This window comes from Capra hircus, chromosome 19 (genome assembly GCF_001704415.2).
Source record: "Capra hircus breed San Clemente chromosome 19, ASM170441v1, whole genome shotgun sequence".
Taxonomy (NCBI): Eukaryota; Metazoa; Chordata; class Mammalia; order Artiodactyla; family Bovidae; genus Capra; species Capra hircus.
Window position 1 is genome coordinate 11,754,384 of NC_030826.1, and position 24,656 is coordinate 11,779,039.

The window sequence follows — 24,656 nt, forward strand, 5'->3', positions numbered from 1 at the left end:
CTCATTAATCTTGGTGAGTACCAAAACCTCTTAAAAATATATAGGCTTCTTTGAATCTTCTCTGTATGAGCTTCACAACGAGACACTTTTGAAAAGATTGTCTCCACTGCATCATCACCTTGCCTAAAATATCAAATCAATACCAAAGATATCCCAAATCAGTTGTCCTAAGACTTTATTTTCACTCACTATCTAAACAGGCTAAAATCCTGTAACAATTTAATATTATTAAAGCAAAGCACTTTAACTGATACAAGGTGGATAAGGCTTTACCATATGAACAAAAAGACAGACAAACACCACGGGAACCACTAAGTTTTTATGAATTACACTTGTATTTACACTCAGGGCAAGAATAGCTCTAGTTTATGTCATCATTCTGCAGTATTTTTCTTTGATTAGAGACTTTGCCACCTGCTAACTTAAATTATGTTACTTTTAAAAAGCAAATTATACTGCTTATGCTTTTAAATAAAACATGGAAGTAACATAGGCAAAATGGACAGTCAACCAAATCTATTCCTCTTTAACGCAGTTACCATACAGTGATCCTGCCACCATCAAATAATACTAATCAATTCAGCATCAGAAAGACGGTGAATCAAATTTTATATACTATCCCTGTAAACATGAAAATATCTCTACTGAAGTCTCAATGGATTTAAATAGCAAAAGTGAACTTAATGTTAGCTTTAGCTCCTAAGATGGAGATGGACAAGAAAAAAACACTGCAGTTAAGGTCAAACATCAGTGGGAAAGGGCTTAAAGTGATAAATCCATGACATTAACCACTGCAGTCTTTTTAATACAATCCAGCATAACTTAAAAACAGCTCTGTACTCCAACTGAACTATTTATCAGAGACCAAAATGTCTTCTTGACAAAAAACAGATTCATGTTAATAAAAGAAGGCACTATTATACTGAAGAAATCTTATTGCTTTAAAAAAATACTTATGATTCCTTAAAAACATACATAGCAATTTCTCATTTATTTCCTGTCTTTTAACAGAATTTTAAAATCAATCTAAATTTCAGAATATAAATAGGAATGGAAAGAGATTATGCTCTCAACAAATGATAGAAAAGAAAAAATTTCTCAGGTTGAGCAACACTTTCAATTTTTTAACTTTTAAAAGCCAACATTTTATTATTCTTATTTCCTAATGAACTACTTCAGTTGTTTCCAACGTTAACAATGCACTTCTCACAGAAAAAATTAACTTTCATATAATCTACAATCCATTTCCATATTCCAAATGTGAGAATTCCAATTTAAAGTTATAAAGAGTTAACAAGGAACTAGGGGGAAAAAAAACAAACCACATTTGAAAACACAAGACCTAAGGCTATGCTTTTTGTATAAATTATTTTTACTCATTATATAAATTAACGAGTTATAGCTCTATTTCATCAAAAATAATAGGAGATAACAGTTTCAACTTTTAAATCACCACACATCAGTCTGTCAACAAATGCTAGATGTTTCACAGACTTAGGTATACCTGTCAAACTAGACAATATTGAGGAGGGTTGTTACTACTTAGTAAACGTGGGTGGCCTTGGAGGTGAATTAATTAAGAATCAAAGGACAAAAGAAAATATTTGTTAATACTCACAAAACACTAAAGTGTTTAAATATTTAATTCCAATTTAAAAAGAGAACATCTGTATGTGCCTGTCAACTCGAGCTAATGAACACAACTTAAAAAAAAAAGTCATTGTAGCCAACTGACAAGTTTGCTAGCACTTCATTAGAAAGAGTTTTACAGGAATACAAGCCTGTAACATAGCTGGTTAACCACAAAGTTAAGATGGGAAAGGCAGAGAATTATATTATTCATATTTTAAATAAAATATAATAGCCAGAATTTCAAAGATTTTTTTCTTTTCACTGCAGCACAGTCTATTGTTTTGAAATGCCACTGGATCTTACTATAGGAATTAGTATATGAGTACAGGCCAACGTAATCTCTCATCAAGAAACAGAACCATATATACTGGAAGCAGATTTCTAAAAAAAAAATGCAATATTTAGGATTAATATTCTAATGGCTCACATAACTATGTTCTGAAAACAGAATTAAATATAAGTTCTATGTTTATATTTAATATTTAAATAAATATATTGAATATAAATCGAAATAATCTGTATTTCCAAATCTTGCTCTACTCCTATCTCATTCTAGTAATCAATTTTAGATTGTGTATTTACAGCAAAGATCACAAGCCATTAAAATTACCTTCCTTTAAGAAATGCATTTTAAAATCCATAACTATGATTCAAAAGAAAGTACCGTTTATGAGTGCATGGGGGAGAAAAACAAAACCAAACCGGTTTATTTCTAGCAAGACTTACATAAGTATAGCATATTTTTCCATGTTTATAATCACTCTTGAATGTTTCTAAACCTAGACTGTAAAAATCTGTTTTACATGAACATATAAGATCTATTTTTAATCTGAACATATTCTATTTTTTATCTGAACATATAATAAGTTATTACCATTTACATATTCTAATATACTCTTTGAGATTTTGTATATTTTTTTTCATATTTCTCAGGAAGTATAGGTAATAAAATGTGTAATAAAATTCATTATTTGTCATTTATAACCACCACGTGCGTGCATGCTAAGTCACTTCAGTTGTGTCTGACTTTTTGCCACACTGCGGACTGTAGCCCGCCAGGCTTCGCTGTCCATGGAATTCTCCAGGCAAGAATAATGTGGGTTCCATGCCCTCCTCCAAGAGAACATCCCAAGTCAGGGATGGAACCCACATCTCTTTCGTCTCCTGCATTGGCAGGTGGGTTCTTTACCACTAGCACCACCTGGGACACGTAATTAGTTATAATTAGACTGATTCAGCTTATACAAAGTGTCATTTAAAAAAAAAGAAACAGTATTAAACAGTATAAAAGATATATAATCATTTATTTATGGAACAAATGTCCTGATGAAGAGATAAAAAGAGAATTCTAAAGAACCTCAATTTTAACTTCAAGTTTGATACATTAACAATGTTTGAAATAACAGGTTTTAACATGTTACTTCCCAGGGGTCTCAGTGATAAAGAATCTATCTGCCAAGAAGGAGACTCAAGTTTGATCCCTAGGTCAGGAAAATCCCCAAAGTAAAGAAATGGCAACCCTCTCCAGTATTCTTGCCTGAGAAATTCCACAGACAGAGAAGCCAGGCAGGCTACAGTCCATTGGGTCACTAAAGAGTCAGACACGACTTAGCGACTAACAGCAACATCATTTTTTAAAAGTTTCTATGCCAATTATAGTGGGCTTCCCAAGTGGCTCACCGGTAAAGAATCTGCCTGCTAATGCAGGAGACACGGGTTCAATTCCTAGGTCCAGAATATCCCCTAGAGGAGGAAATGGCAACCCACTCTAGTATTCTTGCCTGGAGAAAACCCATGGACAGGGGAGCCTGGTGAGCTCCAGTCCAAAGGGTTGCAAAGAGTAGGACACAACTTAAGTGACCAAACAATAACAATAATGCTACTTATGGGGCTTCCTCGATGGCGCTAGTGGTAAAGAATCTGCCTGCCAATGCAGGAGACATAAGAGACGCGGGTTAGAGTCCTGTGTCGGCAAGATCCCCTGGAGAAGAAAATAGCAACCCACTCTAATATTCCTGCCTGGAGAATCCCACAGACAAAGGAACCTGGAGGGCTACATAGGGTCGCAAAAGAGAGACACGACTGAAGCGACTTAGCACACACGCATGCCATTTATAATTATTACAAAATATTGGTTATATTCCCTGTGTTGTACAATAGTTACTCATCATTTTTTGAAAAAAACAAACAAAATTCTAACCTGAAATAACCTTAACTTTCTACAATTCCAAATTAACACATCTCCAAGGCCAAACACATTTTGTATGCTTGATCCCAAATGATACTCTTAATTGCTCCATCCTCTGCACAGAATGAACATTACAGGCATCACAAACTCTTACCTGGCCCTCTCCAACTGTTTCAGTGTCGATCACTGTGATGACTCCTGGGACCAGAGGACTCCGCCTTGAATTACTATGGATGGCAACATCATCTTCTGTCACACCTGAAGGGAGCGTGCCCGTCAGCTGGGTCACCACTTTCCCAACCATTGTCAAGCCAGTTTTCAGTGTCTAAACAATGAAAGGTAAATGTATCATTCTGCATCAGTACTTGGATTCTAAATAGAAATATGTGTTTTGATAATTCAGATTAAATTCTTTATTTTCTAATAAGCTCATATGTAGCAGTGCTTTGTCACAGAAATTCAGTCCGACTTTTTATACAGTCTAAAATTTTAGTTAGAAAATTGGCATTAGTTTGAGTAAATGGTATCAGTAGGTACCCTCAAGTCAGCATGGTGAGAATTAGGCCACAGGTAAATAATTACAGAGTTTGTTTCACATGAGAATACAATTATATTTTTATTAAAAATATTAATTTTCTCCCTCTCCTCAATGCATGTAACTTAAAATACATGAAATATTAAGAAATAGGAACTATGTGATATTCTATTTTTTTAAAATTGTATACACCTAATTTTCAGTCTACTTTTTAGCATAAAAAAGACTAAGCTACAGATAGAATCCATACGTGAAAACGACTTTCTCATTTAAATCTATAACATGATGCTATATAATACTGTACATCAAGATTTGGAATGTAGGTAATGCAGACTCCATCTAAGATATTTCAATTACTACCTGAATGAAACATCATAAAATTAGTTAAAAGGGTTCTTTTCTCTCCAGAAACAGAAAACAATTTAATGCAGTATTTCTAATATATTATTTCAATTAAAGACGTTTCATAATTAATTTTAGTTCCATTTCATTCAAAACGAATAGTTAAAAAACTAACTCATCTGTATGTTTTCTTTTATGTGAATTTCATCTGATTATTCTCATAACCATTAACAAACAATCATGTTAAGTAACGGGGGTTTTTCTTTTTCTCTGAAAGGGAAGAAAGCAAAAACAAAGAGAAAGCTGTGTGATTCATACACATTAACTCTAACCATTAAAGCCAAAATAAACTGTCCAGTCTACATGGGATATATCAAAAATTATGTACAATATAACAGACACATCCTCATTATTGTGAGGAAAAGTTTTTATTAAGATACTTTATAAATTAATCTTCAACAATGTGACTTGCTCTTTTAAAATAATTATGCATCTATATCCTGACATAGGCTACATCTAAATTTTAAAAAGTATATTGCTTCCACAGCATATCAAATATTAATTTACAAATGACAGGCAAAGAAGGTTGTTTATAAAGGCCTAAATATAATTTAAGTAACAATAAGATGGAAATTTAAAAAAGGAAATGCACATAATATATGTATTATTTTACTGTAGCTATTAATATATTCCATGGAACCTTTATTATGAACTCGGAATTGGTCAAGGCTCTTTAACAAACAAAGATGTGGATAGATGTCCTCACACACCTCGGGTTTATAGAAGAGAAAACTGAGGCTACAAAAGTTAAGGAAAATGGCTGTTCAAACAGCCAGTCAATAACAAAACCAGAACTCAAAACCAGGACTTGCTCCAAACCACTATCCAATATTGCCCTGTAATCTATTCCTGATACTACTTGTGATCTCACACTTCATGAATTCAGAACACATATATATACTGGGAAGGAAAAAAGGAAAAATTAAGTCTATCATAGTGTTTCCTAATAAATACTTAAATAAAATGACCAGCAAAGCCATTTGCAGAATTCAAGCAAAATGATATAACTTACAGCTGACTGAAACCAAGAAAAAGCCACAAATCAATTGTAACAGTTTTGTTTAGTGCTAAAAACTCAAACTGCAGTGATTAGAAAACACATTAGTGTTCTTCAATTAGCAGCCAAACATTTGTTTCAATAATTCACAAGAAATGACTTACACAAAGTCTGTTAGAGTGTTGTCAAGAAAGCCTCCAAAGGACCAACAAAACCAGGCGCCACAGTGTATTGATGTCAAAAGCTGGCCAGGAAGCCTGATTAACCTCTGAGATGCCTCAGCTGATGTCCTCACTCCATTAATGCTAATGGAGATGCTCCCACTTCAACGGAGCTATCCCCTTTATCAAAGGAATGCCTTTCAGGTTTAAAGTCTTTGATTGTATATACTCCCCATTTGCCCTTGAGCTTATTATTTCATGCTCTTATACCAATGAAAAGGAATAAAACTAAAATAACTGGAGCACACAGAAAGTGGGAAGTAATGTACCCAAAGCAAACCACGAGATAAAGGGAACAGTTAATACAAGAGAACTGGGGAAGAACTCCAGAAAGAGGGGAGAAACAAAGTACGTTTCACAGTCAAAGGTGAATAAAGTATTACAGGAGGAGTTAATGATGTTTCTCACCCGCCCCAAAACACTCAGGGCTCCTGGCGGCACCTTCTTATTAGTGGACCAAAACCTAAAGCCCAAGTTTAACAGCCTCAAATCTATAATTTGTATAGTAAGTGACAGGACAGTACTCTCATAGCTCATTAACTTTCAAAGTAAGGTCTTAGGATGTAAAAGAGGGGTACCAAAAGCTTTCCACATTAGTAAGGACCTTTACCTTGGGGAGAAGTTTGTTTCCATGTTAGAATCACACGTACCAATGAGCACTACTATCCTCACAACCTGAAGAATATTAGAAGAATATTCACAGAACTAATCTGGACTGTAAAGTGCTGAACCTAAGACTATAATGTATGTGTCAGACAATCTACTGTGACCAAAACTTCAAATGAACATGGTACTTATTCTGTTCTATTGCACAGAGATTTGCCAAAGGTCACTAGTCATCTTTAACCTTTCTCAGGCCATATCAGTTGTCCTCCTTATCCATTAGGACTAATGGTGCTGCTCTCACAAAAGCTGTTAGTTGTCCTAAGAAGTTATCAGATAACAGAGAGAGCAGAGGCATTTTTATTAAATCAATTCACCATGCTGGGTTTAAAACACATTAAAAGGAAAACTCAAATAGGACAGTTACAGGGTAACTAGAATATATGGACCAAGATTTAATAAATGTTTCAAAATAATCCAATTTGAACAATTTCAATATTAAAATTTTTCTTTCAACATGACCTCAGAGAATTTATTATTATTATATTCTTTATAAGGATAAGTCAAGTAAATTATTTGGAAAGTTGAATTTTAAGTGCTATTTGAAAATCCAGGGGGGGAAAAAAGATTATTTCCTTGAAAACAATCTAAGCACATATACAATAATACAATTTATATTTACATTTATAATGTGAGACATCAAAAAGAATTAAAAGTTTAATAATTAATCCTTCTATGTAACAAAGAGGTAACCTCTATGAAGCCCCATTAAGAAGTTGTCATCGGAGAGAAAAATATCAATGATTACTTTTGTCAGAGAAAGTGACTTAGTATTTTCTTAAGGAGCACATACTCCATGGCTTTTAAATATTTTTTCATGTTACAGCTCAACAAATATCATATTACCTAGAATTATTCAAATGCTAAGAATAATATAATAAATTTTATTTACTATTTTCAATATGATAGGCTAGGTAAATCAGATCAATCCTACCAATGAAAACAAGTAGGAAAACTACAGTCTTTCTTTTTTTTAACTCTGCTTGAAGGTACTGAATATTTAACAAAATAGTGATGAGTTATCGGGTCCAAATCCAAGAGAACAGGGAAATTCAGCTATGGGAGCTGGTATTTAGGCCTAAATGCACTGGATAATGGGCTTCCCCAGTGGCTCAGCAGCAGAGAATCCACCTGCACCACAGGAGACGCAAGAGACGCAAGTTCGATCCTTGAGTAGGGAAGACCCCTGGGAGGAGGGCATGACAACCCTCCAGTATTCTTGCCGGAAGGATTCCACGGACAGAGGAGCTTAGCGGGCTACAGTCCATGGACTCTCAAGAGTCGGACACGACAGAGTGACTCAACAACGACAACTAAGAGACTGAGGAGTACTTTTGATCGACTTGTGATGGGAACTAGGTTGCCATGTCCTACTTTCCCCGCATGCCTCATGGTGAAATATAAAGGGACATACGACAGAAAGAAGAGTGGACTTGTACTAATCAGGCTCTCACAGCTATTTCAGGTGACCTTTATTTAAATAATTTAAGTACTTTCAATCCATGAAATTGGATAAAGATGATCCAAGCCTGAGAGCGTCACAGAACTCTGATATCTCAAACTAAAACCTTTTTCTAAAGGTCTTTTAAATCAATTTTAGCAAACAAAGAGTCAAGACATCATAAATGAGAATGAAGAGAAATAGTAAACAACAAAAACAACAAAAATGGAGCCAGATAATGGAATGATCAGAAACAGAGCATGTTTACTGTGTTTAAACAGTTTGGCAATTTGACAAAAATTGAATTCATGAGAACCAAAGACTATCACTATTTACTAAAATGTTTTATCAATACACACATGTTCGATTTCATCAACCTCTTTTGGTACATCGATTGAGATCATTTTTGTCATTTTCTCCTTTATTATGTTAATGTGGCCATGAGACTCACTGATTCTGAGTAACAAACCAGTCATATTGTGGAATTATCCCAAATGAATTGTGACACATTACCCCTCTGTGTAATTTTTTTCTGCTAATATTTTATTTAGGATTTTTCATATCTATGTTAATGATTTAATGAGTAAGACAGGAGTGTAGCTTTCCTTTTTCGTAACACTCTTGTTAAGTTTCAACATCAAGGTGATCCTGCATTATGAAACAAGATTAGGCATAATCTGACCTTTTTATTCTATATGAGTCTTTGCAATATTGCCATTGTTTATTCTTTGTCTAACTGAAGTATAGTTGATTTACAATATTGTGTTAGTTTCAGGTGTACGGCAAAGTGATTTAGTTATACACATACACATTTTTCAGGTTATTTTCCATGATAGGTTATTACAAGATATTCAATATAGTTCCCTGTGCTAAACAGTAAATCTTTGTTATTTATCTATGCCATTGTTCATCTGTAAACATTAGATAGGATTCTCTGGTAAAAGTTTCTGGTTTGAAGATATCTTTTTGTGAGGGTTTACTTTTCTTAGTAAAGTTTCTATACCCACTTAAACAACAAAGTACAGGAACTGTCATGTAAAAAATGTAAAATAATAAATTTCAAATTATACTACTTAATTATTGAAGTAATGTTTATGTTCTTACCTTGGAAAACTGGAACTGCTTGCATCTCAGAAGGTTAATTTACCCACAGTTTCTAATATTGAGTAACTTATCAGAAGAAATTACATTTGGGGGAAAAAAATCACCCCAACTTTCTAGTCTTTCCCATATAAAATATCCACACTTTGAATGTGAAACGAAGAATCATTCCAGATCTGATAACTTTTTAGGAAAACAATTCGACAGTATTTTCAAAGAAATCTCAAAATATTCATGTCATCTAATTCAGGAATCCATAAATGCACAGAAAAAGATTATATAACTATAAGAAAAATGTTTTTAAAATATTTCATGACATTTAAGCTAAATATGAGTTAAAAGAGCAGGGTACAATATATGACAGGACATGTTAAGACTAGCAAGAAAACAAGTGACTTTTGCATTCATGGCTATATTTTTTCCCTTAATTTTACAAATGTATAAGCAAGAACATGAATAAGCACTAAAATCAGGGTAAAGTAGTTAAAACAAAAATTAAACATTAATCACTTTATTTAGGAGTTAATGGCAGAAACTTCTCTTTCGTCAGAGGTAACAGTGAATTGCAATCAACACCAATTTCACTGGTGACTAATGGCCCATTAAGGTGCTGTCATCAACACGGTTTCATAGAGTTTCAGTGAGGAAGACATGAGTGTGTTCCTCACAGTTCACAATATTGCGGTTTAGAAAATTAGGGAGTTTGGATTTGTTTTTTTCAAAGCACATCAAGTCTAGCCTCATTCCAGTAAGTCTATTTTCAGCTAACAGTTAAACAGCTGAACAGTTACTGAATGAAGCAGGTCACTTTCCCTTTAAGTAGGCGCACAAACACACAATTATACCAAAGAAGAGCTGGAAAATTATCCCCGGTCACACAACTAAAAATTATTCAGAATAACAATACAGTGAGCTATCCTGACCAAAGTATGTGACACAGATAAGTCAGAAAGAAATTCAATACTTGAGAACTAGATCTCATTGGTATATTGTAAATTAACTAAATAACACCGACGCTGCCTTTACTCTGTTCAGATTTCTCTTCACTGAGCTAACCATCATAACTTTTTCATACCCAATACAGAAAAGTAAGCCATTCTTACAAAGATTCTGAAATCTAATATACGCTGCTGTAAGCAAAAAACCATTCAGTATTTTCCTTTGACTGAAAAATATGTAATGCTTCTCTCATCAAACCCCATCATGGAAGCATCTGTGATCAGTCTTGAAGTATTTCTGTATTTGTTTTACATAAAACAGTGTGACCTTTGATTCCCTCCCTGTGGTTTGTTTTAAACTGTTGTTCTTTTCTGAATAGTTGTGCTTTCTATTACATGCTGTCATTCAGATTCACTATGTCATCCCTATTATTAGAACTGTTTTGTTGTATACTTCACAATTCAAAAGAACGGTGATTATAAGGATACCTTATAATCAGCATAAAGTTTACGAGCCATCATCAAAATGAACCCTCACGCATACACAAAAGGAACTCACTTGACAAACAGGCAGGGGGGCAGTTCTGTGACATGAAAGGGTCTTTGAATGCACCAGGGCCTTCACTCAAGTTTTCTTAATGAGTAATATTCTTTTTGTATCAAGAAGATTCATAAATGTTCAAAAATGCAAAGGGATGTCAGTATGGGTAGAATGATGCAAATCACACACACACACAAAAATAGAATCCAGAAGTCACTACTTAAAATATGCAAAGCTTCTTTCCAAAGTAATTATAGACTTTGACCTAGCAAACAGACATAAATATTTTAAACTAGATAAACGCAAACCTTAAAATCATTACAAGAGAAAATAAAGTGTGATTTAGGAACCTTAAGAGATTAAATACCTAATCATTTAGGCACCAATTCTCAGGTGACAAAATAATTCTGACTTACTTCCTAAATTTGTTCGACACTTGTGAGTGAAAAGGGAAGGGACAATCTCAGTACAATTCAGGAGAGAAATGTGATAATTACTCCATGTAAGCAAACCTCCCAGAGACTCCAGGCTACTCACTTTAGCAGCACTAATGACTGTGGCAGTGTAAGACTGAATGTTGTCTCCACAGGCTCCACCACGGGACTGATGACATCGAATCAACTGCAAAGACAGAGAGAGTGACCATTCTGTTCAACTGTTTAACTCTACAGGCTCTTAGCATAGAGCTTATTTACCGCACAGAATGATGGTGATGGGTGGGAATGTTTGCATGAGCCCTTTTCTGACAAACAGCTAAAAGCCCTGCTGAGACACTTTTACCCCTTTTTATAATCTATCGGTGCCACTCAGGCAGTTTCATGCTCAAATACGATTTTTAATTACAAGATGAATAGTCTTTAAGAATTCATAAACTGAAATGGTAGGATTTGAGATCTGGCAGACTTTCCACAAATAAATTTTAGAAACATAATCAAAGGACTTAGCCACGACTTCCTAACATTAAATATTTAACATGCTAGCAAATTGGAGGTTTTGTCCTTTTAATTCCTACATAAAGACAGCAAAAGAAAACTTTAAAAAACAGACAAAAGAGTGTGCCATATTTCCATTTTCGATTGTGTTTGTGGGAAAGTGGCACAAATTATGCATAAATCAACTATGACACATATAGTAGCTGTCCACTTCAGAGGGCTCACTAGTTTTATCAGAATGAAAGAGACATATCCTTATTCATGTCCAATGTAAATAAGTAACTTGCCAATTTTCAAAATGAATCACTAGTTTCACATGCATGATTCTCTCATGTGTTGAGCAATAAACCAGGACTGAAGCCTCTACTGCCCCTACACTTTCTAAATTTAGGTTTAAAAAAAAAGAAAGGGAAATATAAAAATTATTAGCCATATTTTTATACCTAAAAGTTTTTAATAAAATGGCAATAGACTATTAGAATAACTCCACACTGTGATATGAATTATTAAAAGCCTACAGAAATCAAAATCTTCCTCTCCCAAAATATATTTTTTAAATGCCTTAGATAATTTAAAACTACCCACCCAATAAAAACTAATGTGTGAACTTTTTATTCTTTTATTTTAAAATCAAAATTTTCTTCATCTCTGACATTAAAAAGAAACAATCCCTTAAGACAAGAGTGGTGAGGTATTTCCCAAATCACAGGTAATTGGTAAATATAGTCCAACACATGGGAAAAGAGAGAGTCTGGAGGGTGCTCATTTTACCTAATGAAAAGAATCTCCCTCATTCACCCATTCACTCATTCATTCATTCACAAATACACATTCGAAGAATTATGAAAATTATCCCTCTGCTGCCTCCTGCAGGACATGCAAGGAAAGACATTATCTTAGAAACACTACCATCTTTTCCCAGTCTCAGCTAATTAAATAATCAAGGAAAACAAGCCATACTATTACCTCTTCAATTCAACTAAATCTGAGTCAGCATTTCTACATAAACATAACTAAGCCAGAACTCCGTTTAAAACTTAGACCCATTGCAAAAATTATATTTGCATCTGAGATGCATCAAAATGAAAGATAACTCAGAAATTTCTGTAGTGCAAAACTCTTGTCACAACTAAATTCAAGGAAATACTGGTAAGTGAAAAAAGCAGTGTACAAAAGAACATATATATCTATATACACACACACATATATAAAACGTTATCTTTAGGAAAGAAAGGGAAATATATATATATCAAACACGATACAATATATAAGCATATAAATAAAATATAAACAAAAATACACAATTACCTACCAAACAATACATCATTTATACATTATGTATTATTTGATACACAATACATAATTGAATAATACAATGTAATAACAATGGAGGAAGAAAAAAAAAAGGGACAAAGAACAAACTAACTCAAACAACCTATGAACACAGTATTTGATCTCATATCTTCAGTCTTAGGAAGTAATAGGGAGAACTGCAAAAAATATCCTGAACTCTTTTTAGTTGGTTTGATTTCTGTAGCAGTGTGAGCAAGCAATTCTGCAATACCTTTTTGTATTACAGAATTGAAGAGATGAAGAAAACGTGCTGATGCCATGGTCTCCTATCTGAAACAAAGGAAACGGGGGACAAACAGAGAGAATCCTGTGGAAATGCCTATGTAAACTCTTCATTTCCAAAATGTATTATGTATACATGGAAATACATGGGTGCACAAATATGCATCTATGTATATTTGCCTATTTGTGTGTATATACAGAAGTATGTGTGGGTATATAACATGCATGTTTGTGAACTCTGTCCACTGAAAGAGTCTAGAAGCAAAAAGACCCCAGGAACAGTAAACATGTCTACTGGACAAAGTTTAGGTATCTAATATCACTGTCAATTTAAAAGAACCAGTAAAATCAGACAATTTCAGGCCTGAGACAGGGCAAGTACAAGTTGCACCTGGACACAGACTTATGATAGTGAGCAAGGAAAGAGTATTTCTTTTTTAATTTTGATGGAGCCACAACACAATGTCACAAGAAGCAGACTAAAGGGGCTCTTGTTGATTGACTCTGGGACAATCTGAAAACCAAAATAATTACAGACAGAAAAATATTAAAAAAACCACTGGAAAAAAAAAAGGAATCCATGAGCCCATATCAAAAATACAGATACAGTAAGATTTTTAAAAGATGGGGAAGTTCTTGATTATAATAGAGAGCCAAATACCTACTGGTGGAGAGTGGACTGGAAAATCATTGACTTGGAATATTCGTAGGAAAGACTGATTCAGGCAAGAATCATCGATGGGTGCTAAGCTTAGGTAAGGCTAAGATTTTGATGAAAAGTAGGATGTAAGCCTGCTCTTTCCAAATTATCTATTGGTTAACAAGAGCAAAAAAAACAGTGATTATTCAGTACGGAAATTGGACAAGACCCTGACAAAATTAGCATCACCAACAAGGAACAGATGTGTATCGTGTACCTCCAGATGTGATGCTGTGGGAATTATGGAACAACCCCCATGCACTGTTCCAGCCAGAAATACAGAACCCGGTTACAATCAAGAGAAAACATCAAAAAGCTCAAAAGAAAAATCATTCTATTAAAAAGAGTAAGGGGCAGAGGTAGAGGGTTATTACCAATCTTGTAAAAGACAAAGAAAGAAAGGGACACTCCTACAAAATATAATACCTGATCCTAGACTGGATGCTGCACCACAAGAAAGAAGCTTTTTACAAATGACAAGATAGGGTTAATTGACAAACTTGGAACAGGGACAGTATAACAGATAAAAGGAATTTATCAACATTAAATTGGCTGATAACAAGTATTTTGGAGGCCCTGAGATATATGCAACTTACTCTGAAATGGTTCAGAGGTTAAGCTGAGTCGAGAGTACATGGGTACAGCTTGTTGGACAATTCTGTGGTGCCCAATTAAAACAAACCAAACTAGTAAGGTACACATTCATCACTAGTTGTGAATTACCTTTGGAAAACTCAACACTTGCTCCATAACAATATTCCAACATGCGCTCTGCTTACCTTGTTTTCTGCATAGGCAAGCCAGCGACTCCCAAGAGCAATAGGATTCATGTTGGGTCCGGGACAAGGGTAGCAGCCTGAAATATATCAAAGGGCAGTATTAAGAAATTTCTTAATAAATTTTCTGTTGATACATCATATTTTGATGCCATAAAAACAGAAAAATCAAGTGCTTTTTTTCCCCCAAATCTCACTTAAAATTCTCATAACCTAGCTATTATTTTAATAGCTCAAAGAGGTTCCTTTTTTTTCCTCCTTGATAGTTTCCTTTGGATTTTGACTCTGTTCCAATAAGAAACAAATCTGGGAAGAACCGGTATTCGCTTTTTGCAAAAATTGGGCATTTTTAGTTATTCCTAGAATAAGAGAGAGGCGCCAAGAAGAACCATATAAAGTTCATAACCCTACAGTTTCAAAAGTCTAGCAAAATCATTTGAAGAAGAAAGAGAAAGCATACAACTGACTCTGGAATTTAAGGCAAAGAAAAGGAAGATGTACACCCAAAATGAAATGACATAAACATGGAAGGAAGGAGGTAGCAGAACTCACTCAGGTATGGGGCCAATGGGGAGAAGAAATCCACACAGGGTGCACGAGCAGATGCTGGGGAACTAATTTACACAATCCTGAGCATTTCCTTTAAGCATCCAACTTCACTCTTCTTGCTTTCAGCCAAGCCAATAACAAACTGGTAGAAAGGATTATTTTGCAGTTCTCTTCCTAAAAAAAATTAATCCCATATTCCTGACAGTGGACACCCATACCATAGAAACACCAATGCCATCTTCCTGAACTCCACTGAACAAGACATGACACAATTCAGTCAAGTAAGTGGTACCTGTCATCCTTGAGGCTCTCATCTCCCCTCCTGACTAGGCCAGTAAGGTCTCTGGGCAGAAAGTCCTCATCCATCAACTACACAGAACAATATTTCAGTGGCTCACAGAACTGCTTTTAAAGGACTACTCAAAAGGAGATTGGAGAATCAAAGGACACAGAAAGCCTAACCTAAAGAATTTTAGGTCTATCATTCCACAAGTATCTCATTAATATTTCACAAACACTTTTCTCTAAAATGTACACTAGAGCAAGGGCCCCCAACCTCCGGGATTCTGATGCCTGATGATCTGAGGTAGAGCTGATGTAATAATAATAGAAATAAAGTGCACAATAAATGTAATGTGCTTAGATCATCCTAAAACCATCCCCTCTCCCCAGCTCGTGGAAAAATCGTCTTCCATGAAACCAGTCCCTAGTGCCAAAAATGGTGGGCCCTAGAAGATCAAACTGAGGTTATCTGTTTCATAGTTTGGGGCTCTACTTGGAATCTAAATTAATATAATGAGACAGATAGGTTTTTATAAAAAAATAACTTTTCTTACCATGCCCCCCCCCCAAAAAAAAAAAAACAGCCAAACTACACGAGCATAATTAGAAAAAACAGCATAATTGGGAATAGCTTGAACAGCACACCTGAAAATATCTAACCCAGCAGAAAGTCTCAGTCTAGTACTGATCCTGAGAGGGAGAAAGCTATCAAGGCATGAACAATAATTAACTACTTTGACTTGTACTGTCAAAAATAAAAATAATTTATATGTTCAGTAATATACTATCTTTTTGCTTTATTTTCTATCTTCCTCCCACTTGATAAAGCATTTGTGTCTTCTGTTCACAGCTAAATCTCTACTGCCTAAAATAATACCTGATAAATAGCTTAATAAAAATGCTGAATAAGTTAAACAATGTAACTAAATATTAACCAACCTTAATATTTATAAGGCATATAGGCAAAAAAGAAAAAAAGTCTACTACTGAAGAAAATTTTTCAAATAGTGTGCTTGCTTACTCTTTAGGCTAGGCTTCCTGTGTTCATTTTAAAGCCATTTTTTAAATAGAAATCTTCCTTACTTGTACATTTGTGCTTCCCTGAATTCAGGAAGGCTTTTGAGTAGCCATTTCTGAACTGATACTGCTGTTGTTTTCACAACCACTGGAGAAGCACAAGTCACCGTTGTTTCTGGTACCCTTTAGTTTTCATTTCAGCTCCTTCAACTTCATCAATTTTGAGTTTTCTTTTCTTTTTTTGGCTACATTGAGCGGCTTGTGGGATCTCGATTCCCTGATGAGGGACTGAATCTGGGCCCTTAGCAGTGAAGGGCCTAACCACTGGATTGCCCGGGAATTCCCTGAGTTTTCATTTTTAAAGAAGATGTGGAACTTATAAAGAAGATATGAGCCTAAAAGAAAGTCCATATGTCATACAAAAATACAAGGTACCAGCTTTCTAATTTACTGCTCACTGTTAGAAGAGATTTTTTCTGTGTATTTCAGAGTTTAAAGGATGGTGTATGGAAAACTTTGGATTTCCGAAAAATCAGCTTCTGGGTAACTGTGATGTTACTATAATCACTGAATATTGCATATTATGGACATATACATAGAAAAAAGGACTTCCCTGTTGGCTCAGCGGGTAAACAACCCACCTGCAATGCAGGAGACACAGGAGATGGTTCAATCCCTGGGTCGGGAAAATCCCCTGTAAGAGGAAAATGGTAACCCACTCCAGTATTCTTGTCTGAAAAATCCCATGGACAAAGCAGCCTGGTGGGCTACAATCCAAAGGGCTACAAAGACTCAGACATGGCTGAGTGACTTAGTATACAATATAAGCAAAGACAACATACTTTAACATATATATCACACAGTATTTACATAGCAATTCCATGATTACACTCCCATCTAATTCACACCAAAATGTACTTTATCTGCCTGCCAATATAAGAGACATGGGCTTGATCCCTGGGTTGGGAAGGTCCACTGGAGGAGGAAAATGGCAACCCACTCCAATATTCTTGCCGGAAAGGTCCCATGGACAGAGGAGCCTAGCAGGCTACAGTCCCTGGGGCTGCCAAAGAGTTGGACACAACTTAGTGACTAAACAACAAATATACATATTTCACATACACTTTCAGAACTGGAGAAAAGAGCATAAACATGGTCTCTAAGAAAATTTCCCCTTTTAAAATGTAATGTAAAAAAAGAACCAAATGAAAACCAGAAATAAACACCTGTGAATTGTGGCATTATATTAGAGGTGACTAATCTCTTGAATTTTAAAGTAAACATGTGCTTAGCTGCTCAGTCAAGTCTGATTCTTTGCAACCCCACAGACTGTAGCTTCCCAGGCTCCTCGGTCCATGGGGATTCTCCAGGCAAGAATACTGGAGTGGGTTTCCATGCTCTCCTCCAGAGGATCTTCCCAACCCAGGGACTGAACCCAGGTCTCCTGCATTGCAGGCAGATTCTTTACCATCTGAGCCACCACTTAACTCAATTCTGATAACAGTTTGCCTCAACAGATCCTAATAAGTATATCTGCTTTCCAAATACTAAAGAATATTAAGGAAAATGTAGTTTACAATTCTTCATTTCACTTTTTGAGTCAATGTTTTTAGAAAGCCAGTGGACCTCAAGAATTAGCGTGTACTGGAATGAAAGCAAATTGTTTTTCTGCTCTCCAAAACACGTTTTACAGCTAGAATCAGCAGACCATCAGCCTCTCAGCACTATCTCAACTTTAGAAGCATGACTCCTATAAACATTAACCACTGCCTCCAGCTAAACTCTGAAAACAAGTGAAGGAAAACAACCACCACCACCACCACCTAAACCTCTACAATACTAGGACTAATTCTAACAAGTTTATAACATTTGTGAACAAAGTAAAAGAGAACTGGATATTAAAAAACCTCAAGTTTACAAATTTAAATAAAGGTAAGAATCCACGAAAAGCCCCGCTACATGAAGATGATTCCATAACTAAAAGACTGATGCAATTTTACATGGCGTTCTTACAGAAGAGAGGCCCTAGCGGAGAGAAGGCCTGAACTCATTTTGAAATACAAAGGATTTAACTACTCTCTGTAATACCCTGCTTTATTTTCCTTGAAAAGAACAACTCAAAAGATTTCACACCTTTTTGGAAAAAGCAGATGTCTGCACTTATGATCAACTGACTCTCAACAAGGCTACCAAGACAAGTCAATGGGGAAAGAATAGTCCTTTCAACAAATGACGATGGGCCAACTGGATATCCACGTGCAAACAAATGAAACTGAACCCGGACATCGCACTGCATACAAACTGGAAATGAATCAAAGACTAAAGCTTGGAACAAAACCGTGGTAAATCTTCATAACCACAGGCGATCCTTTCTTAGTGCAAGCCTGCTCAGTCATGTCCGACTCATTGCAACCCTATGGACTGCAGCCAGCCAGGCTCCTCTGTCCGTGGGATTCTCAGGCAAGAATACTGGAATGGGTTGCCACTCCCTTCTCCAGGGGATCTTCCCGACCCAAGGATCGAACCTGGGTCTCCTGTATTTCAAATAGATTCTTTACCATCTGAGCCTATTACATTTAGGTCTGTGACTCTTTCTAAGTTAATTATTGTGAAGGATGAATAGTCTGAGTCTAGATTCAGTTTCATGCCTATGAATGTCCAGGTGCTCAGCACCATCTGCTGAAGAGACTATCTTTGCTCTATTATGCTACCTTTGCTCCTTCATCAAATACTTATTTCTGGGCTTTCTATTCTGTTCTGTTGATCTATTTATCTGTCCTTTTGCCAATACCACACTGTCTTGATTACTGTAGTTTTATAGTAAATCCTAAAGTTAGGTAGCAACATGGAGGAAATTTTATATAATTAAATAAAATAAGCCAATCTGAGAAGGCTATATACTATGATTCCATCTATATGACATTCCAGGAAATCCAATGGTTGCTGGGGGTGGGTTGGGGAGGGCAGAGATGAACAGGCAGAGCACAAAAGATTTTTAAGACAGTGAAAATATCCTGCATGATATTACAATGATGGATATACAGCAATACGCATGCACACATGTGTGTTCAGTCATGTGTGACTCTGCAACCCCATGGACTACAGTCCCCCGTGGAATCCTCCAGGCAAGAGTACTGGAGTGGGTTCCCATTTCCCTCCTCCAAGGGATGTTCCTGGCCCAGAGACTGAACCTACATCTCGTGTCTCTCCTGAACTGGCAGGCAGATTCCATACCACTGGGGAACCATACATGTCATTATACATGTATCGAAGCCCAGTGATGTACAACACCAAGAGTGTGTCCTAAGATAAACAATGGACGTGAGTGATAATTTTGTGTCGGTGTAGGTTCCTCAGGTGCAACAAAGGCACTACTCTGGTGAGGGACGCTGACAATGGAGGAGCCTATGCACGTGCGGAGCTGGGGGCATATGGGGAACGTCTGTGCCATCTGCCCAATTTGCTGCGAATGTAAAACCACTCTAAAAATGTAAGTCTACTATGTTCAGCGAAGGACACAAAGTCACAAAAGACCATACACTGAATGAAGCTCAGAAAGGACTATAAAAACCCCTCCAGAAAGACATGAGGACATAAAATATTAAATACCACTTCAGAGATTTATTTGACAATCTTACTGCTGATTAATGACACTCTTAAGATTCCATGAGCTTTGAATTTAAAACTTGATTTCATTTTTGCTTTATTTTTTATGTATACAAAACAGTAATGCCATTCAATGGCTCAATGGATGAGAATTATTAATATGTGCAGAGAATAGGGAAGCCATGCTATTTCATGGCACACATGTTTAGAATCCACTTCATACTACACACCTGCCTGGGCTACAAAACATCATGGTAGCCTAGTCTTTCGTATATTTATGGGAACCCAAAAGAATAGCATTTTAACTTGAACTGGTCTTAGATGCCACATTAACCTGCCAATCTCTCTTTACGGAAGTTACAAGCTTCCTTAGAAGCATAAAAAGAAAGGCTTCTCTTCTCAAAATTAAAAATAATTTTGCATTTTATTTTTTTTTTTAATTTTGCATTTTAAAGATCCTTTAAATACATTCCTTATTTACCACTAACATAAATGAAGAATATACACTGTAACACTAAGAAATAACGATAGGATTGTAAGGATAAGTTTTCCTCCTCAAAGCAAAAACAGAAGCCAGTGGAAAGAGTTACTTACTACACAATACTTTGGTCTCTCTGGAGACTTCGTATCTGAGTTTAAATTTAAGCACACTGGGAATGACTGCTAATGACATCTATCAGTCTTTGTCCTTTGTTTTCTTAATCACAGGTGGGTTTTGGATTCCACATCAGACAGCTGCTCAAGGCCACCTTTTCTGTTGAGCCAAATACAAAGGCGTCTCCTTTCTCATCACACTGGCTGCCTTCCCTTTCCAGCTCTTTATCGGCTCTCTTTAGCTGACCCTTCCACCCTTTGGCACAAATCCCCATGATGCTTTCTCTGATGAACACAGTTGTGTCTACTTACTTTACAGACTCATCATTGTATTCATACCCAACTCAGGCAATCACCATTGTATTACACAAGAGCTTTTCAAACTTTTCGAGAAATTAAATGCTTGCATGAACAAAACAATATCCTCATTAAGAATTTGTCACTCTACAGGGGCTTTAGTACTAGTTCTTTAAGAACTAGAAACCATTCAATGGGGGTGGGGGGAGAGGACTACACGGCACAGGAAAATGGACTACCACATATGCTATTCTCAGTATGCCCATCAGCTCGCCTGTTCCCCAGGCGCTATATCCTGGCTTACAAGCATGAACAACCCAAATTTGGAGAAATACATATAACCTATACCATGCTTCTTTCGACCTCCCAAAAGTTTCAGTCTGCTTAAAGGAATGGGGGAGAGGGGAAACTGCAAAAATTGGGGGAAAACAAACTTCTTTAACGTCAGAAAATGGCTCCATTTGTTCCTTGTTTTTAAACATTAAGTCTTGCTCAATTCTGCTTAAAACACTGACAAAAATTTCTTAAGGTACAGTTGTATTTCAAAGAAAAGAAGCTAAATTTCTTCAGAAAAATGTGTCAAATATCATCAATCTTATGAACTTAACATTACTCAAATAAATCTGGTCTACAGGGTTTTCAAGTAAAATTAAATAACATGTAACCAAGAGTGCAACACTTCTTAGTGGAAGTATGAAATGAGGTATATAACTACTACTGGCCAGAGTATTCGAGATGCAAGGTTTGGGGGGATCTGTTATGAAATGCTACAATAAATAGCAATCGGAGTGTGAGGAAAGAAATCACAAACTTTTGTCGTTTTTTATGCTTTCTGAAGTCCTTTTTTTAATATAAACTATAATACATATTTAAATATGATATAAATAAGTAGCCAAGTCAACCAAGTAAACATATACATACACATAAGCAGTACTCAAAACAAGAGACAGGATATTATAGAATCCCGAAAGCCCCTTCTCGCACCCCCTTTTTCCAGGTTATGCAGCATTCTGCATTCTGACAACTAGTTGGAGCTGATGGGCATACTGAGAATTCCATATGCGGTAGTCCATTTTCCTGCGCCGTGTAGCCACTTAAAAAGCATCTGACTGCAACACTAAAAAAAATCTGGTGATCCTTCCATATTTCTTTTCCCATCATGAACAATTCATGGAATACAAGAGAGACTAATAGTTTAATAACACTTGTTCAGCTAATACTTTAATAATACTTGTTCAGTGGTTCAGTAATACAGAGGGAAGCATTTAGGACTATATAATAAAGATTCTAAAAAAACATTAACTAAATAAAAAGAATAAAAGCATTAAGAAAGTAATAACATCTCAGTCTCCCATTCATTTTTATCAAAATCAACTGATATTTTGTGTTTCCTAAAGGCTTATAAGGGCTTCTCTCAGGTGGCTCAGTGGTAAAGAATCTGCCTGCTAATGCAGGAGACATGGGTTCAATCCCTGGGTCAGAAAGATCCCCTGGAGAAGGAAACGGCAATCTACTCTGGCATTCTTGCCTGGGAAATCCCATAGACAGAGGAGCCTGTCGTTCCAAGAGGTTGCAAAAGAGTCAGACACAACTTAGAGACTAAAACAACAACAAAGGCTTATAAAACAGAAGCTCCTATTCCTGAAAGGGGAAGCAATACTCCAGATACGGGAGAGAGACTCAAGAGCTGATCATTCAGTTCAGTCGCTCAGTCATGCCCAACTCTTTCCAACCCCATGAATAGCAGCACCTCCTTGTCCATCACCAACTCTTGGAGTTCACCCAAACTCATGTGCATCGAATCAGTGATGACATCCAGCCATCTCATCCTCTGTCGTCCCCTTTTCCTCCTGCCCTCAATCTTTCCCGGCATCAGGGTCTTTTCCAATGAGTCAGTTCTTCACATCAGGTGGCCAAAGTATTGGAGTTTCAGCTTCAGCATCAGTCCTTCCAATGAACACCCAGGGCTGATCTCTTTTAGGATGGACTGGTTGGATCTCCTTGTAGTCCAAGGGACTCTCAAGAGTCTTCTCCAGCACCACAGTTCAAAAGGATGAATTCTTCGGCGCTCAGCTTTCTTCACAGTCCAACTCTCACATCCATACATGACCACTGGAAAAACCATAGCCTTGACTAGACAGACTTTGTTGGCAAAGTAATGTCTCTGCTTTTGAATATGCTATCTAGCTTGGTCATAACTTCCCTTCCAAGGAATAAGTGCCTTTTAATTTCATGGCTGCAATCACCATCTGCAGTGATTTTGGAGCCCCCCAAAATAAAGTCAGCCACTGTTTCCACTGTTTCCCCATCTATTTCCCATGAAGTGATAGGACCAGATTCCATGATCTTAGTTTTCTGAATGTTGAGCTTTAAGCCAACTTTTTCTCTCTCCTCTTTCACTTTCATCAAGAGGCTCTTTAGTTCTTCTTCCCTTTCTGCCATAAGGGTGGGGTCATCTGCATATCTGAGGTTAGAGACTCAAGAGCTGATCATTACAAAGATATAAATTTTCAAACAAACTCATACTTTAAAAAAGTTTTGTCCTTATTCCAACCAGAGGGAGAAACTTCATTCATATATGCATTCATATATTCATTCCTTTAAATACTCGCCAATTTTATAATTCCCAGATCAAACCTCTACGCTTTCTCTAGAGACGAGTACTGATCTTCTACAAATAATTTTCCTTCTCATCTGATTACTTCTGACAGAGTTGTGCTACGTTCTCAACCATTTTGGCAAACTAAAAATCCTGGAAAAGAACCACTGATGCTTCAAAACTTGAAATAGTTGTGATAAATGTTTTCATATTGTAAGGAGCAAAAATAAGCATCGGAAATATTTTTAAGTTAGCCATAACATAATGGATATATTTTACCTTACATGATGGACCTTATTTTCTTAAACCAAATCAAGATGCACAACTTTGTTCTCAAGAAGATTACTATAGGGTATCAAAGAAAGAAGGAGTAGACAGAAAACACATACAATAAGACAGAAGGTAAGTGTCTTAACAGAGGGAGAGATAATACTATAAGAGCATTCCCAAAGGGTACTGGGTAACAAAAGAGATCTCTAATCAGATAAATCTGGGAAATACTGAAATGTAGTAAATAAATTTAAACAGATTAAAATGTTAATCACCACTGGTATCCTCCAACAGAAGGCAGCATTTCCTAAGTCTGTTTTACCAGGGCATCCCGATTTACACAGCATGTTGAAAGTCTATCGTTCTGCAGACAGATTTGGGAATTGCTATCTTCGGGGATTTAGGAGGAGAGGCTACTTTAAACTAAGGGGATCAAGAAATACTTCATATAAGAACTAATATGCACACTGGGGCTAGAAAGACACATGGGATTAAGTCACTATGGGGAGACAGATGGTAGTGAAAAGGCCCTTTCAGGCAGGGAAGCAAAGCACCAAAGCATCTCCAAAAACTGGTATTTGTGAGTGACTCAAAGTAAAGGTAGCATAAGCGGCATGAAAATGGATTGTAGAAACAAAAGATGCAGCAAGGACACTGGATTTTGGTAAAGAAAGTTTATCTATGTCAAAAACCCTGGGAGTTCGGTTGGAAAGGATGCACAAGTTTATACTTGTTGACCAAAGTTAAATCAACTATGTCCTTTGTTCAAATCAAAAGACCTCAGTTTAGATGACAAGTTA

The 24,656-nt window shown here is 36.2% G+C and overlaps 1 protein-coding gene across 8 annotated transcripts in view; it reads right to left on the reverse strand.

Moving 5' to 3' along the window:
• BCAS3 (BCAS3, microtubule associated cell migration factor) overlaps positions 1–24,656 on the reverse strand; it is a 592,226-nt gene that overhangs the window by 418,055 nt on the left and 149,515 nt on the right. For all 8 annotated transcript variants that reach the window (XM_005693141.3, XM_005693143.3, XM_005693140.3 and 5 more), the window contains exons 10-12: positions 14,646–14,722; positions 11,197–11,280; positions 3,975–4,145 (exon numbers count right to left, since the gene is read on the reverse strand). In XM_005693141.3, coding sequence (XP_005693198.1) covers positions 3,975–4,145; positions 11,197–11,280; positions 14,646–14,722 — 332 coding nt within the window. The remainder of the gene's footprint in view (positions 1–3,974; positions 4,146–11,196; positions 11,281–14,645; positions 14,723–24,656) is intronic.